Below are 18,058 nucleotides of genomic sequence, written 5' to 3' on the forward strand. Positions count from 1 at the left end.
GGGGGAGGAGAGGAGTTCATCAGTGACTGTATTACAAGGCACTGAGCAGCCACTGTGTTGGTGGGTTACAGCTCTGCTGGTGGGGGCAGCCAGCCATGGTACTGATGTTAATGATCAGCCACTACATGAGTGGGTGAGTGAGGGTAAGAAGGTGGATCTGCCTGAATATAATGATATAAGGAGAGTAAAGACTGTAGATTATAAAATACAGTACAGACCAGTTGGTCTGGATGAAGAAAGGGACAGCAGATGAATTTTTCGTTAATAAAAGAATGAATAGATGGATCATAATGAACTTATATGGAAGGAAATGAACTGAAGTAGAAGAGAGGGTATGTGATGAGGGGCTAGGGTTTGCTGGACAAGTGGATCTGGAAAGTGTGTCTTGGAGGCTGGAAAAGTGGTTGGATGGCTGATGATCGGACGAAGACATCAACTCTTCCAGTGTCCCACTGACAAGATGTTGTGGAGGATAGTGATCGATCGTGTGGGAGGAATTGGTCAACCGTCTGTTGATGACGAACAAGATGGCTTAGGGAGAGTCGGAGGGTGTGTTCAACCCTCTGGATAACCAGCCATTGGCGGAACGTATATAGAACGTGACAGTATTTGACGTATTTATGGATACAGACACAGTTTGTGAGTGATCCATTCATGAGGTTCTGTATGGCGTGTCAGGAACGCTTCCTGAGTGCTGACGAGGGCCTCGCTCAGAGTGGAAGCAGCGCGCGAGTGTGTGTGTGTGTGTGTGTGCGTGTGTGTGTGAGGGTGAGCGGTGGTGGTGTGGGAGAGTGGGTGGTAGGAAATGGATAAGGGAGTACTTCATGCTGTGTGATGTCACCATAGCTCTCCGTTGATGATTTTATTGATGGCACCTTCTGAGTTGGAGGGAAGGGAAGGTGGGGAAGAACTGATATATGGAGAGATAGATGTTTAGATATAGATATAGACGGAGATATTTCCAGAACTTATCGTTCATCCAGACCTTGCAACACTCGCCTCTGTAACGTGTTACCAGTAAACCCAGCAATGCTGAGTGTTTTCAGTGGGATCACAGTGTCGGTGTCCTTGAAGCTCCTCATATATTGATAGAGTATGAGAAACCCTGTGGGAAGTGCCTGTTGTCCTCACCAGAGGTGATATCATATGACGTCATTGGTGGCGATCCGTCGCTCACCAGTATTGGTACCCACTGGCGACGGTACCCACTGGCGACGGTACCCACTGGCGACGGTCCCCAAGGCTGAGGTTACTGTTACCCTTGGTGACGTCACCCAGACCTGACGGTGCCCAGTGTCTGAATCGAGTGCTGCTCATACATACTTTCACACCCAGTGGACTGGGAGGAATCCAGACTTATATGTCCTTGCGCGTCAAAGTAAAGGTTGATCGTACAATCTTGTGTTAGTATTACCCGTAACAGAAGTACGACCCTTCTTGGTCGACCATCGGTATATATATATATATATATATATATATATATATATATATATATATGTGTGTGTGTGGGCTGGTTCATCCTCCATTCTTTATGTCTCCTGGCATCATCATTCTCTCTCTCTCTCTCTCTCTCTCTCTCTCTCTCTCTCTCTCTCTCTCTCTCTCTCTCTCTCTCTCTCATTCTGCAGGCATCATTTTGGAACATTGTTCTGCTGGGGCTGTTTGCCCGCGTCCGTTCCCCCGTGGGGGTCCGACCCGTGGCACACGTTTATCTGCTGCCTCCCACAGTTTGTGTGTGAAGACTGACCACTCGAGTAGTGGTCGTTGTGCTATCTCGTTCTCTCCCCCCAGACACCTTAGCACTCTTCCTTCTTGTGTCTTTCCCTTTTGTGAATAAGTGTTCATGTATAATGTAAACAAGTTACTAGTATGAAGCAAGGTGCGCTTTAAGTGATGTACTTTATCTTGTACTTTGTAACCCGAGCTACGTATTATTGAGAGGAAATGTGGATGGGTTAGGGATTTATAAGAGTGGTTGTAATTCAACTTCCCGTTATGAGAGGTGAAACTTGATGTGGATCACTGGTTGTAAGAGGCAATATGAAACAAGTGTTGTTTGTTGGTACGAGTGTTGAGGCCTCACAGTTCATAGCATGAGTTCCCTGTGAGAAGAGGCATTGTACAGTCGAGGGATCACCTGAGTCCAGGAACGTGTTATGTGGTCCTGTCCTGACAGTAGTTAGATATGATTCATTTTGTTAACAGGTAGTTGGGTCATCAGCAAGACAATTAAAGAAACACAGCCGCTTCCAATTTATTATAAATGATGGGCTTATTGTATACATTTCTGATGCTTGGCCTTTCACACACACACACATACACACAACCACACACACACACACGGCATTACCGTCTGCCATGCATATCCAGCTGACAGACAAAGTGACGGGAGTTGGAACAGTTATTTGAGATGAGGCAGAACCTCTGGAAGCCTCCCTCCTTCAGTATCTGGGCACAGTTCCACTCATGGGTGGACATGGGCTCGTCCTCCCGCCAGTAACTAGCAGACAGGTCCATGGGTCGGGAGTCTATCCACGTCCAGTACCCCTGGTGACCTAGCTGGCTGGCGCCAATCCAGTGCGCAGGCGTAATCGCTGTGTGGGGAGAGAGGTCAAAAGGTCATCTACGTTAGCCTGGGGACAGTGTTTCATCTTGCTATTCTCTGACGTGTGTTTAGAGGATGTCTTGCAAGACTTCTAGTTCTCAGACTTCGGGAGGTGTGGAGGTGGCTTTGTATATGATGGTGAGGTGTATGTGTTGATGAAGACCTGCAGTGGGTCAGTGGTGTTGTGTGGTGGTCTGTACAGGCGTGGTACAGGTAGCAGTTGGCGAGGAATTCCGTTGGCATGAACACGTGCAGTGAGGGAAGCAACAGACCATTTCAGCATGAGAATGACGACACAGTATTGAGGGGTTTATGTGAGAGGTCTCGTTCATCTTGTAGAAATGTTGGGTTAAGAACTGTCAAGTTTTGTCTCGTTTGGTCCAGCAAGTGTTGGTAGATTATGAGCAAGTCCTACTCTGGTCACTTATGCTCATGGAAGACACATGACCAAGTCCTGTTTTAATAGAGTGACGAGATAGATTATATACCTGTAACGGACATGTGGGCGAAGATGTGACGGTAGTCGTCACAAGTGAAGTCGAACACGGCCAGGTCAGAGGCGTAGTTCTGAGAGAGCGACCTGCAGTAGTCCCGAGCCTCTTCCCAGGACATCGTCTCCGTCGCGAAGTAGTAGCAGTTCTCCCCCAGCAGCTGGAAGGGCTCCGGGCATTGCGTCGCTAGCAGCCACAACAGGAAGGTACACACACACACACACGTCAGTTTCAGAGGGTTTGCAAGGAAAGTGTTGATAACATTGCAAAGCTTCATTGAGATAAACCTCAAGGTTTACCCTCACCCATCCCTCCCCTTCCCCTGCATCTAGTGTATTCGTGATGTGGACTAGGAGCGTCTTATGGTTCCCATACTCTGCTGGACGAGCAGAGTGTCTACATGTTGGCATAGCTTGTTACTGAGAAAAGTCTAGGGTCCGACACCCTCAGAGATGGAAGTAATAAGACTTGCACCATTATGATATATAACTTGCCATGTTGGCCAAATAGTCTGAGATTACAACAATACCCGGCCACTGTTAACCTAGCAGGCTGTAAGTGATCATGTCAACGATTCACCTCACTGACATGACGCATGTCTGGTCGAGGCGGCATCTTACCCGCGAATGTTCTCACGATGAAGAGAAGCAGTAGGCCTGTCGCTGGGGACCCCATCATGTGTGGCTCCTGTTAATGCCTGGGGGTTAGTGAGGCAGGAGGTGAGTCGTACTGACACTGGAGTGCGTGGTAGTCAGCACGGTGTACGGTCGGTTGCTTGCGACTGTGTGCCAGTTTACGATGTGGTCACCTCTGTTATATGGACCCCCCGGAGGCTCGAGGTGCCAGCACTTCTTAAATGAGACACACATTAAGCCACGCAAGCTTCCAGATGCTGGACGACCCCCTGTGGCTGAAGAGGTACCTCAGGTGGGTCGTTGCTCCGATAGACGACCTTGAAGATTAAGGGACGACCCCTCTAGTTGAAGAAGCACCTCAGGTGTTTCGTAACACTGATAGACGACCCTTTAAGATTGGGGGACGACCCCTCAGGTTGAAGAAGCACCTCACGTGTGTCTTAACTCTGACAGACGACCCTTGAGACTAGGGGACGACCCCTGTGGTTGAAGAAGCACCTCAGGTGTGGCATAACGCTGCCGGACGACCCAGGTGTGTGTACCACCGCACGTGCACCTGTTGCCGTTGTCGCTACTGGTTTGGTCGTAAGACGTGATTGTATCATCATTGGTCTGGTGCACAACTGATAATGTTAATATATATATATATATATATATATATATATATATATATATATATATATATATATATATATATATATTACACCTTCCTAATCTTCACTTGATTCCTTATTGTGAATAGCGATGGATATTTATGCTCTAATTGCAGTCCTTATCTTTTATCGTAATTCTATTCAGCACAGCGTTCGAGGCTGCTGAATGCATGACACTTGTTCCCTGGTAATCATCGGTTGTGACCGAGGAATATCTCTTAATACTTTCTTTTATAGGGCCTGCTGACGTTACAGGTCCTGCAGACCTTCACGTTTCTCAGGCACTGATAAGGTATGATAAATATGGTGGGAAACACCTGATGTCCTCGGTAATGGCACATGTCATGCCACAACATGATAGCGCAAGGTTGACGTCACCCACTTGGTGGTGGTGGTGCTTCCCAGTGATGGTAGGGTCCACTGTGACGGTACTCAGGGCTGGTGATGCCCATTGTGACGGACGGTACACCCTGGACTCCACTAGCCTATGACCAGACTTATAAGGGTCAGTTTAAGAGCCATATCCACCATAGTATTCACTACACCCTTAGCACCACCGGCCTTTGACCTGATTGTTACGGGTCAGGTCAAAGACTATCTTCACTACACCCTCATCTTCACTACACTTTCATCTTCACTCCACCCTCATCCTCACTACACTTTCATCTTCACTACACCCTCATCTTCACTACACTTTCATCTTCACTACACCCTCATCTTCACTACACTTTCATCTTCACTACAGCCTCGACACCACTGGCCTTAAGGAATGACCCGTTTGATGACCATATGCTTAAGGTTCAGGTCAAATGTATCTCCACCACACCAGTGTTAGGGTGATGGTTGTTGGAAAGAAAAAAGGAATAACCTAACCAACGTTACCGTGCGAGGGATGAAGACATTATCACACGGTCGCTTAAGCTCAGTAATGATGACCATATACTTCTGAGGTGCACAACTCGACACAAATATATGATTGGATTCCATAGATATAATGAAAAGCATCATACCATCTTCATTTCCAGTTGGGTAATGGACCAGTTGATTAAGAGTTGTGTGTGTGTGTGTCTGTGTGTGGGTGTGTGTGTTTGTGTGTGTGTGTGTTTGTATGTATCTTTCCCTGACTGTCTACTTTTCACTGATGCTGGAGGTAGCGCAGCCTTGGGATGGAGGAACGTCTGGGAAAACATCCTGGGTTAACACCAGGGGTCCTTTTTTAAAAAGAGGTTCTGGGATGATTATGATTGAATGATGATGATACATGAATGTGTGTGTATATTACATGACCGCATCTCTTCATTTTCTTTCATATCTGCTCGCCATTTTCCGACTCAGTGAGGTAGAGTCATGAATAGCTGATTTTTCCTCTAAGGCTCCTGGAGGAAAAATCGTCAACTGGTTCATTTCTGTGTTCCTTCTTTTGCAAGGGAATGATGACACACACAGGAGGGGAGGAATTCCATTCCCTTCAGCTCCTGCCCGTCTGTATACCCTCCCGCGACGTGCAAGTGATATGTGGCCAGTATTCGTTCTTCTAATTCCCTTTTCGTTCTGTGAGCACTGACGATGATAGACTTGTTGGAATGTAATCTTTAGAACCCGTATGTCAGTGTTATCTTTCTCACTGACGTCCTGTACTGGCTTCGAAGTCACTTCAGGTGTCACGAGACGTGAGGAGACCTCAGGTGTCACGAGACGTGAGGAGACCTCAGGTGTCACGAGACGTGAGGAGAGAGACCTCAGGTGTCACGAGACGTGAGGAGAGAGACCTCAGGTGTCACGAGACGTGAGGAGACCTCAGGTGAGTACTGGGGACTAATACACACAACATACGTACAACTTACTTTATTCGTATCAACAATAAATACGTCGAAAACAACACTATCATCTGTGTAACAATTCCCTGTGCCCCTCCTGGGTGATTGCCCCGACCAAGGCACGTTCCTCTACGTGTTCATGAGGTACTAGTGGCTCCCAGGTAACTACCAGGTGGATACTAGTGGCTCCCAGGTAACTATCAGGTAGATACTAGTGGCTCCCAGGTAACTATCAGGTAGATACTAGTGGCTCCCAGGTAACTACCAGGTAGATACTAGTGGCTCCACTGAGGATTCACCAAGACTAGACACGTGATTGTCGTAGCCATATGGCTGGCAGTGTGGCTAGACCACCTGGGTACGGAGCGCCCAGACACGAAGATAACGTGACACTTGTGGACATCTTGTCTCACCAAACCATCTCGTGTGTTAGATTTTATCTGAATTTCACTCTCCAAGATGTGAGTGCAGCTCCTCTGTGTGGAGTGCGGTGTGGAGACTTCGAGATCCACTCTTGTTGTGTCACGAACACCCTGTTGCTGCAATGTCTCGGGGGGGAAGGAAAGAAGGGAGGTACAGGTTACGGGTGAGGATGGGTGATTCTTCTGCAGGAGAGATAGGGATGATGCCAGGCCAGATCTTGATTGTCCTTGTGCAGGGCGTCATAAACACCTCTCTCTCCCCCACACCCACCCCTGCTGCTCACCTGGCTGGCAGTGGTGGTGGTCGTGCCCCACACCTGCTCTTCCCCTGGTACTTGTGGCGGTGCCACACACCAGCCCAACATCAACGACTAAACACAAACTTAAACACAAACCCCCACACTGGCACATTAACAACACGTCAACATGGAGAACAAACCATCTCTCGTATCCGTTATTAATAAATATAACAACAAAAAGCATTACCGAACACTTTGGCATTATCAACAGAGGGATTTTTTTTTAATACATGTCTACATGAAGTGAACCAGACCTCCGGAGGGCCGGGAGATAAATAAATAAAGATATATGATCGCAGGTATGTTTCAGACGTGAGGGGAGAGTGGTGGCGTGTGAACCTCTGCAACCAGGACCATACCTCACCAACCCCCCTCTAGGTCATGACCTCACCAACCCCTTCCAGGTCATGACCTCTGACACGGCACTATTTGAAGGTAACTGACTCATGGTCTGAATGTATGATGCGACACGCGATGCATCTGCTTGATAATATACAGTGCAGTGTTATATACAGTCAGTTTTCCTCTGGGTGGCACGACCCAACGCGTGTGCACACCTGTGAGAAGCAGGTGTGAGGCCTGCTTGGTGGACTGTGTAGAACATCTGCGTGTTGCATAGTACCAGACATCTGCATGGTTCACAGCCACACACCTGCCTGACAGTGCCACACACCTGCATTATGCACAGTATGCATGTTGCACAGTGTGACACACCCGCATGATGTTGCTGGGACATAGACAAGGAAATGAATCACTACAAGTATAAGTACACATAGTAGGAGAGAGAGACTGCCGTCACAAGTTATAAGAACACTTAAAGACACTACACCAGGACGGTAACATCAATAGAAACCCTAATGCACGTGAGTTAGCAGATCCCTTAGTCTGGGTTCAATACATGTTGCTGAACCTCTATCTTACAACACACGATTTGCTCACTTGTCACTTGGTGTTCGATCACATATCTCTTGTTCACTGGAGCACAGTCATCGCTTAGTGTTTGTAGTGGGCTCCTTCTGTTTATACGTATATCAACGGTAGAGCATTACCGTTGCAGTTTATCGTTTTTTTTTTCTGGTCAGAATCGCGAAGGATGATATATATAACAAAACGCATTTTCAGTCCAACACCGATTATTCGTGGCGAGGCCGACGCTTGACGCTGACGGGGAACTTGTGTTCCTCCGTCAGCGTCGCGCAGGCTGGTTGAGAAGGTCACAACCATCGTTGTATTATGGCAAGCCTTAGTCGTCAGTCATCCAGGGCTGGCGCTGGACCAAAGGCTTGACCAGCCGCCTCTGGCAGATCCACCACACTGAATGCTCCTGATGGTAGAGTAGCACCACTCAGGTCCTGAAGGCACCTGAGAGTCTGGTAACAGTAGTACCACTCAGGTCATGATGGTAGCACCACTCAGTTCCTGAGGGTTCCTTATGGTAGCGCCACTCAGGTCATGACGGTAGGGGTTGGACTGAGAGAGTAAGGATCGAAGCGTTTTTTGAGTGTGCCCCAAAATCCAGACGTTTTATGCAGTCCTTTACCGCCGCTTATCCTGGAGGAGTATATTGGCGGGGTGGAAGAGGAGGAGGCGTCGCTGGGGATGTTGAGGGGCGTGCGTCGGAGCCTGGCACGCCCACGGTACATAACCACCACCAGGATGGCCAGGAAGACACACATAGCCACGCCTCCCAGGATGGACGCCGCTAGGATGGCACTCTTCGTGGACATGTTGAGCGAGTCGGGGTCGCTATCGTAGATCGGGAAGTAGTCGCCCTTTGAATACCTGGGGTCGTCCTCGAGGTCAGGGTGAGACTCCTCGCGATCGTGCGGGAGACCGAAGAAGATTTCGTTGCCGCTGGAGCTGGTCGTCGAGTTGTGGAGGGTGTTGAGCACGGACGACAGGTCGTTGGTTGCTGCAGTCGTTCGCGGTTGGTAAGGCGGGCGGAGCGTGGGTCTCTGGGTGGTGTGGAGTCTGTTGGTGATGATGCTCCGGTGAGAGCCAAAGCCACCACCCCAGGTCCCCCCTTGACCCGGGGGATTGTAGGGCCTTGGCCTGTACATCTCCGACCCACCCGAGGGGCGGTATGGCCGCAGGGACACGGGCATGTCCGGCACTGTGTAGGGCTTCACGGTGGACGATACACCGAGGTCATTAGTCTCGAGGATTTGAGTCGCGTTCTTCTTCCCGTCGTCTGCGCTCTCAGGTTCCTTGGTGTCGGCAGAGGTCGTGATGTTCTCGCCGGCACTCTTGTTCTCCTGTGCAGGTTTGGCCTCGTTGGCAGCGTCAGGTTCTGCCATAGTGAAGAGCGAGCCCAGGTCGTGCAGAATATCAGAGGCGCTCAAGCCTTTCTCCTTCATGACGTCAGCAATGTCCAGTTTAATGGGAACAGGAGCTTTTTCCTTGGGGGATTCATCGTCGGTTTCTGCTGTGGTTCCATTGGCTGCCTTCCCGTCAGAGAACTGTTGTGTTCCTCCCGGGCGGAAGCCAAATATTTTAGGTCTCGGGGAAGGAGTGGATGGGGACGCCGTCGTTGGCTCACTCGTGGTTGTTGTGGTACTTGTTGTGGTACTTGTTGTGGTACTTGTAGTAGTGGAAGTCGTGGTAGTTGTACTTGAGGTCGTTGTTGTCGGCCTCCGGGTAGTCTGGGGAGTCACTCCCTTCCCATCAGTCCCCTCTTCCTCGTTGGTCGATCCATCATCACCCTGGTCACTTGGCGAGTCAAGGTCCTCTGTGATGACCTTCAGAAGGGACTCCAGGTCCCCCTGCGTCTTCCTGAACTCGTTCTGCGTGAGACCTTTCGCCTGGAGGCTGGTGGTGAACTCCTTAAGACTCAGACCGTGGCCCTTGAGCGCCACCAGGAATTGTGGCAGACTCATATCCATGGCTTGCATGATCTCGGACAGGCTGATGGGCGCCCCGCTAGCCGCTCCTCCTGCAAAGAGAAGAATAACAAGTAAGACTCGTTCTGTAAGGGCGGACATGGCACAACAGAAGAGTAAAGGCATCATAGTTTATATAGTGCAGCTGTAGAATAGAATGCAATCAGGAAATCAGATGAGTTTTAAGTATTTGATGAACAAACCTTTGTTGCGGGAGTTCGATGTGGACGGTGAGGTTGCCTTCACCTCGGCAGCGTCCTGCCCGCGCGCCGCAGACCCACTACCCCGGGGATGATACCTGCTTCCCTGCGAGTATTTCCCACCTACCCGCCGTCCCCCACCCCGCCTGCCGTCTGACGGACGGCCCCCTCCACTTGCTGTGGACCACGGACGACGCTCGCCTCCCGATGTGGACCACGGACGACGCTCGCCTCCTGTTACGGACCACGGACGGCGCCCGCTCCTTGAAGTGGACGCTGAAGCGCTGGTTGTTGTGGCGTTCGTGGAAGGAACTGGAGTTGTAGTGGATGTACTAGTTGTATTGACAGTTGTTGTACTAGTGGAAGTGGTTGTTGATGGTGTTGTAGTGGTTGTTGATGGAGGTGCTGCTGGAGTTGTTGTGGTTGTTGTCGTTGATGGAAGTGCTGCTGGAGTTGTAGTGGTTGTTGTCGTTGATGGTGGTGCTGTTGGAGTTGTAGTGGTTGTCGTCGTTGTTGATGGAGGTGCTGGAGTTGTAGTGGTTGTCGTCGTTGTTGGTGGAGGTGCTGGAGTTGTAGTGGTTGTCGTCGTTGTTGATGGAGGTGCTGGAGTTGTAGTGGTTGTCGTCGTTGTTGGTGGAGGTGCTGGAGTTGTAGTGGTTGTCGTCGTTGTTGGTGGAGGTGCTGGAGTTGTAGTGGTTGTCGTCGTTGTTGGTGGAGGTGCTGGAGTTGTAGTGGTTGTCGTCGTTGTTGGTGGAGGTGTTGGAGTTGTAGTGGTTGTCGTCGTTTTTGGTAGAGTTGTAGTGGTTGTAGTTGTCGTTTTTGGTGGTGCCGGAGTTGTCGTCGTCGTTGAAGGCGGTGGCGATGCGGTTGAGGTTGCCCTGGTTTTGGAGGGTGGTAGAGTAGCCGCGAACCTTGTCGTGGTTGCAGTGGTGCCTGTTGTCGTCGTGTGAGGCTGACCATCACCACTTGGAGACTCGGAGGGGAGCTGGGAGTCGTCTCCCTCGCTGTAGTCACCCTCCAAGGTGTAGTACAAGTCCAGGAACTCGTCGTAGAGGTCATCATAGTAGTCGACGGGGTAGTCGCTAACGACTGGATCAGCCTCATCTTTTTGTGGCGAAGTCGCCCCCGCGAGACCGACGTCTTGAGGGTCTGTTGGTGGAGACGAGTCTAGGTTACCGACGGGGGTCAGGGGAGGAGCAGGGAAGGAGTGTTGCCCGTCGTCTGGCGTGGGGGGCAGCAGGGGTGAGTGGATCCCGTCGTCTTTAGGGCGGTGTGGGCCATCTGCCGGCCAGTACTCCCTTCTGACGGCGGTTGACTCCGGCACGTCGAAGTGTTCCTCGAAAACTGGACCGTCGTCGAAGACATTAGCGACGCTCGGGTAATCGTAGTCGAAACTGGAAGGAACTCTCTCATGAGAGGTGCGAGAGTCGGAGTGTTGTGTGTGGGAGACGGGCTTGCGTGCGACAGATGGTGCAGCAGCATCCTGAGCCCCCACAATTTTCCCAGGATTCAAGAAGGGTGTGGCAGCCGCTGGCGCAGGAGTATCTGACTTCGATGGCTGGCCATTCCCAGGTGATTGCGGGAACCCGCTGCTCTCATGAGCCTGGGGCGGAGGCCTAGGTTTCGGCCGAGAGAAGGTGGAAGAAGGAAGCGATCCTGGCCGCCTGCCATGCTCTCCACTCTGGAAGTCGTGAGACTCGGCGTGGGAGGCAGGGCTGCCCTGAGACGTAGCGTCTCTCCCGCCAGACGGAGCAGGAGGTAGCGCCCAGTTGCCGAAGGTCTGTCCCCGCGGAGACTCCTGGTCTTTCAAGGGGACGCCACTGCCGAAGGGATCGAACCTAATTCGGGAGTGATAGCCATCCCCGCGGACCTCAGACTCGAAGGGGTAGGTGCTCTGGTAGCGGTGGAGCCTCAGGCTGTGGTTGGGTCGCGGAGGAGGTGGACGAAGGTGCTTGGAAGATGGGGTTCTGCGGATGAAAGTACAAGAGTTATAGGGTAGAAGGACAAATGGAAGGTGCCAAGTAAAACCTGGATTACAGTAGACAATCATAGTATACCAGTAAATTGTTTTCATGTAAAATACCTGTGGGCCCCTCATCTATGAATTTTCATCCCATGCTCTAACATAAACTAGTATGGCGCGTTTTGTAACGTTCTGAGTTGTAAAGTCGTGACGCTGGCAGCCACAACCCCCACGGTGACGCTGTGTATGCTTCATAACCAAAATCACCTTGTGATAACCATGGGACAACTTAGTGCGGGTATCGCTGTTGATGAAGCAACCTGCTCGGGGTGGTAACTGGTTGGTGTGGCAGCCTAGTCGTGATAACCTGGTTGGTATGCTGACCTAATCATGATAACCTGGTCGATATAACAACCTAGTAGTGATGGCCTGTGGTATGATCATCCCATTTATGATAACCTGGTTGGTGTGGCAGCGTAGTAAGGCAACATGGTTGGTGTATCAGCCTGGTTGTGATATCCTGGTTGGTGTGACAGCCAAGAACTCGGTGATCATTCTACCCGCTTACGCGCTGTAATAAACTGCAGGCACGCATGCTGTCTCTCGGACAGATTATTCTCTTAAGATATAAAGAATATGTTCTGCTGACACAGAATGTAATGGGATTCTGTAAACAGCAAAATATGCTCCATAAACAGATTTATATCCTTGATCATAAATATACATCACCACACTTTTATATGAAAACACTGGACAGTGTTTTTGTCCACTAGTTGTATTTTGTCAGTGTTTCAAAGGGGCCATGTGAGACTGTACGTGGTGTGAGACATCATCCATTACGTCAGTAGAACGTGTTCAAGATTGTCCAGGTGGTGGACTCTACTCTGACGTCGACGGTCATGGGGCCTGGATGGTGATGGGCCCAAAACCAGAACAGCCAACCACCCAAGTGTACGGGGTCGTGATGTGGCTAGTCTGTCGACCCGCAGCCCGGCTGGGTTGTACCCAAGTCTCGCCTTCGTCATCAGCACTGCGAAAGCTTCGTCGTAATCTCTGGCAGCAACTCTTGCTTTCGGTGATCACGTGGTCGGATGTAGCTCGCTCTAAGCGAAGTTAAGTGAAACATGCAACATTCAGGTCTACAGGAGGGTGCTATATCGAGTGCAGGGATTAACTACTTTCCGTGCGGGAGGAAGTGGAAGACATTGACGTGCAAGTGAAACAGGAAGGTAAAGGTGGACCTCGAGAACACGCGGGAGTGAGAGGGGAAACATGCTTTACTGTGGTGGGTGTTCAGGGAGGTGGTGCTTGACATGGCGGAGGGCGGAGGGAGGCAGAGCTGAGTGACGGTGGCCATGATAGCTAGGCCGCCCTACCACCTTGGGTAAATGATTGTCGATGACTTGGTGATAGTGTGCAGGGAAGGGAGTCCTGGCCAAGCTCTCCTGTCGCCTCGTCCACCATGGCTCACGGGGTGCTACCGCTCACCAACCACCAGGACTAGACACGGTTGGCTACAACTACAAGGATAGCCCATGGAATGGCCATCGTGCCGCCTCGTACCTGGCGTGTACACGTAGCATGGATAGACGTGATAGCCGCAGGGATAAAATAATTAAGTGGTGGCCACACTAGCCATACTTACCGGGGAGCGCGTGGTGGTAACCCACCTGGTGGTAGCCATACCCACCAACCATCATACCTGTCTGGTTCATTGTCAGTTGTGCTGTCGTGTTGGTCTCTCCTGGACGTGTCCTGTGGATGGTCGCGCACAGAATCTGTGTCTTCTCGTCGACTCGCCTCCTCTTTGGCTCTGCCCGTGCCCCTCACAGGGTTCAGGAACCTGTATCTCTTGGCTGACTGCGTCGCCTCGGTGTCCATAGGTTCGGCCGCAGCCCCTCTCGCCGCTGGGTCACCGGCGATTCTGTCTTTCCTTCTGTCCGGGGAGTCTGGAGGTGATGGTGCCTCACTGTCGTCAGTGTGAGCTCTCTGGGTCGCTCGTCTTCCCCATGGAGCCTTCTTACCCGACGCCTTGACTTCTTGTCTGTTCACCTCTGAATGCCGCCGGTTGCCTGTATTTCTGGAATATTTAGAGCTGCCGTCCAGCTTACGGTCGTCTCTCGGTGCGCGTGTGTATGTGTGTCGTGTGTTGGACGCTGCTGGGACTGTCGCAGCGGCAGGGTCTGGGTCAGGAGAGGGAGGGGAAGCCTTGCCCCTTGCTCGAAAGGAATTAGTCTCAACATGGCGCGGGTTGGAAGGTCTGGCTGGGTATGATTCGGGGGAGGTGGGTGCAGGATCGTCGTCTGGGTGTGGGTTAGACTTTGTCCTGGAGGATCCACGTGCTTTGGAGGGCCTGGTGCGGCGGGATGACGAGGACCTGGGTACTGGCTGTGGATCAGTGGGGAGGGCCTGTCTACCGCTAGGAATTAATGAGTCACGTGAGAAGGATGGTGGGTGAAGGGAGGTGTCATCCTGCCGGTCGGTGGCAGCAGAGAGTGCAGTGCGTCGTGAGGAGGAGGAGGAGGAGGAGGAAGAGGGCGGGAAAGATCGTGAGGAAGACGATGCACGAAGGCGGCTGCCGAAATCCGACGTCACAGTTTCTTCGTCAAAGTTCGAAGGAAAACTCCTGAAATGAAGTGCAAAATGCTGCTAATAAAGAGAGGAAACACTGTATTAGTTCATTATGTTATTACAAGCAATACTGGACTGGCTTAGCTGGTTAGTACAGAGCACTTAGTAACCCACATGCTTTGAGGCTACGTGCGAGTTATTTCGAGTGCAGGCAGGCACGTAGTGTTGTTAACTTGCTGCTTGAAGCTTTCACCTTTGTCAAGAATTGTATACATGTTGGCACAAGCAGGCTATTGGCTACCGTCACAAACTTCTATCTTCTCTTTAGCTACTTCCCTGATTTCCCCGAAGCTTAAGACACACTCACCTTAGCTGAAGCGATCAAAGCGTTGTGTTCCATGCGTTGCTTAGTTTCTCTCTATTCGGTAAATCATTCTTTAGACATAAAGCGACAACGCCATCTGGACATCTGTCTCACTTTCGTAAGTCTACACAAACCCAGAGTTACAGATGAACATGAGAAGATCATGTGATGATGAATTGATATTTGAAGGGAACTCTCAGACCAGAGGCATATTTGAGCAGCTTTGTCCCGCTTGCTTGTACAGGTATGACACCTCCAGTCCGACCATCCATAGTCCGAAAGAAATAACCAGAATGCACATGTCCTTTTAATATGACGTTCCCGCCAGAATGGCGCGTGAGATTTCGAAGTTTGAGTCTCAGGAGGTTCTCTCTCTCTCTCTCTCTCTCTCTCTCTCTCTCTCTCTCTCTCTCTCTCTCTCTCTCTCTCTCTCTCTCTTCTCTCTCTCTCCCTCCGTTATTTCTGATATCTTCCCCTCTTCCTGTTCTTCTCCTTATGAAGGCGTCTGAGAAGCCACCCGCTCCCGGCACTTCATCTCCGTATTCCCCAGACTGTTACATTAGTCCACTGTACATGTTCAGTACGGAGACAGTTTTAGGCCGAGCACAGTGAATACATGTTTTTGTATATTCTATATAGTGTATGTATTTACACATACGACGTACAGATAACATTTAACAACGGAGGAACCACCCTCCAGAGGGATCGATTTGTATTCTGAAAGACATTCGGGACTAGGCTTCGAATTAGAGATCATCCACTGTACATACATCAACACTTTGTGTTGCGGTCAGTTGAGCCCACTGTTACCCCACTGTTTATTAACGTAGATCACAACACGCGAATTAAGGCAATAAAGCGTCAGTGGTTTTTTTAGATGCGTCATGTCCTTACGTATTTAATGGCGGACGTTCAGCATGTACTGTTATGTGTTAGTTGTTCCTGTATGTCTTGAAAAGGCTATCTCCAGCGCGGTTGCGGTTTGCCACAGCCATCGTCGCTTCATGAGAATTCCTTCATGTTGTTGTGTCCTGAGTTGTTGGTTACAACTAACAATAATGTAATCATGATGAAGAGCAATGTCTCAAAGCCATATATGCATATTTATACAGCACGTTACCCACCAGCTGATCCGTAGGCCAAAATTGTTATGTCGCAAGAAAGCATTAAGACACAACCATAACATTGAATAATCCTGGTATGGGATGGAATTCCAGTGGAATCATATAAGAAATATGCTAGACATTGACATCATAGTGTTTGAATGTGGGGTACCTCTACTGGCTCTGGGAACCAGCCTGGGTCGAGGTGGCTTATAATATAATGAGGGTTTTGTATTCATATATTTGGATGAGGTATGAGAGAGTGGTTGGTGAAGCTATACATTCATGGATCACATTATGGTGTTTGTGGTGATGGAGTGTGTCTGTCACAGGTTACACATAACATTCATGGCATCAGGTTTGTAAATGGGTTATGATAGAATTTACACATACATACATAAGGCATCACAGTTATAAATGAGTTTTGTGATAACATGAAACAAATGACATGATATTCGTGAACTGGGATAGTAAAAGCGGCAGCCATAGCGGCTGTGGTCTGTGATGTCATAATTAGTAGATTTGCTGTCATGTGGGAAATTTAGATTGTCAAAAATCGTGAGGTTTTGTATTCGTATGTTAAGTTTGAAATCGAAAAATATTTCAAGTTTGCTTTAAGGTTAAAGTTGTTAATGGTTTTAGTGTAAGGTCTGTAAAAGAATTCATTAGGGTTCTTTTATTAGAAAGCCTTAATGATAATTGACGTCAGTGCTTGTTAATTTCCCCTCACGACAGTTAGGGAGCATTCATACTAATTTTCGGTTGTAGAGGTCAAATCTAATGATGTAGATGATTACGAACAAACCACGTAATTAGTGTGGTGTGTCAACAGGTGTATGTGTGTGTGTGTGTGTGTGTGTGTGTGTGTGTGTGTTACACTCTTCGTTTGTCTGACGTCATCTATACATCACGACTTATGGAAATGCGTTGTACCAGCGAGAGACATATAGTCATGGGGTTTGCCTGGAGTCACTGTCTGGGGAAAGGAGGTTGTAGGATAAGTTGTGCGCTGAGGAGCAGTGTGGGATCTTAATATCCCGGAGGTTTACGTTTAATGTGGACTGTTGATGAGTAGAGGTGTTTGAAGTGGTAAGGACACTCGAAGCGCCGGGGATACTGGGGAGGCGGTGGATGTGGGGGTGTGGTACGAGAGCTGTCGCATCCGTACGGTATCCGTCCTTGTGACGTCTGATAACTTCGAGGACTTGGCAGAAGGAAGATCACTGTACTTCTTCCATGAGTCGTATGAGGGCGGTGGGGTAAAGAACGGCTTGGGATATTGTTCCGTGCCGAGGATAGTGGCACGGAACAAATAAAGTGAGGAGTAGTGGAGGTTGTGATGTTGTTGGTGTGCGGATCAGGCTGTGGAGAATGTGAGGAACCTGACCAACAGTAGAGGGGAAAGGTTTACCTTGGGGAGCTGTACCAGGGCAGGTTAGGTCGGCGTTCGGAAGCCCCTGGCCTGGACCAGGGCGGGGGGACCCATGTGTGCTGATCGGTCGTCTGGAAGAACAAGACAGGTATGATACAGTCTGACATCATGAACATCGGTTTGCCCGACCACTACGTAAAGCATCACGCACGAAGCGCCAGCAGGGGACTGGACGGGCTGGACGAACCTGGGAGAAGAGGTTCTCAAAGACTGTACATGACTGGATCAGTAAACTCTGGCCCTAGTGGTCTGGCCGGCCGTCGTCTTCATCCTCAATACTGTCATAAGACTCTGCCACCGCCACGTTAGTGCTGCTGTCTCCCATCTTTGCACAGACGCACGCACGGTACTCCACACGGAATCAGTCTTACAGGGAAGTCATTTGTCCTCTCCTCGCTCCCACCTGGCCTCTCTCTCTCTCTCTCTCTCCTCTCCTCTCCTCTCCTCTCCTCTCCTCTCTCTCTCTCTCTCTCTCTCTCTCTCTCTCTCTCTCTCTCTCTCTCTCTCTCTCTCTCTCTCTCTCGGTCGACAGCTTTACTGAATTGTTGATGATATTCGGGTGGTGTGTTTGTCTGCCACAACACCAGGTTGCTGATACACTCTACCCAGACAGTATCCCCCACA

The 18,058-nt window shown here is 49.9% G+C and overlaps 2 protein-coding genes across 3 annotated transcripts in view; both read right to left on the reverse strand.

Annotated features, from left to right (window-relative positions):
* Positions 1-2,242: 2,242 nt before the first annotated feature.
* LOC139758745 (C-type lectin domain family 17, member A-like) lies at positions 2,243-3,904 on the reverse strand. Its single transcript, XM_071680496.1, has 3 exons — positions 3,717-3,904; positions 3,094-3,282; positions 2,243-2,594 (listed from the first exon to the last, which is right to left on the reverse strand). Exons 1-3 carry the CDS (start codon positions 3,772-3,774, stop codon positions 2,347-2,349), a joined length of 495 nt encoding a protein of 164 aa, XP_071536597.1. The 5' UTR covers positions 3,775-3,904; the 3' UTR covers positions 2,243-2,346.
* Positions 3,905-6,214: 2,310 nt separating this feature from the next.
* LOC139758744 (uncharacterized) overlaps positions 6,215-18,058 on the reverse strand; it is a 57,640-nt gene continuing 45,796 nt past the window's right edge. The window contains exons 3-6 of one of the 2 annotated variants that reach the window (XM_071680494.1): positions 17,414-17,505; positions 13,667-14,590; positions 10,005-11,968; positions 6,215-9,854 (exon numbers count right to left, since the gene is read on the reverse strand). In XM_071680494.1, the coding sequence (XP_071536595.1) occupies positions 8,368-9,854; positions 10,005-11,968; positions 13,667-14,590; positions 17,414-17,505 (4,467 nt within the window). In that variant the 3' untranslated portion in view covers positions 6,215-8,367. The remainder of the gene's footprint in view (positions 9,855-10,004; positions 11,969-13,666; positions 14,591-17,413; positions 17,506-18,058) is intronic. The other variant, XM_071680495.1, reaches the window with a different exon arrangement.

This window comes from Panulirus ornatus, chromosome 31 (genome assembly GCF_036320965.1).
Source record: "Panulirus ornatus isolate Po-2019 chromosome 31, ASM3632096v1, whole genome shotgun sequence".
NCBI lineage: Eukaryota > Metazoa > Arthropoda > Malacostraca > Decapoda > Palinuridae > Panulirus > Panulirus ornatus.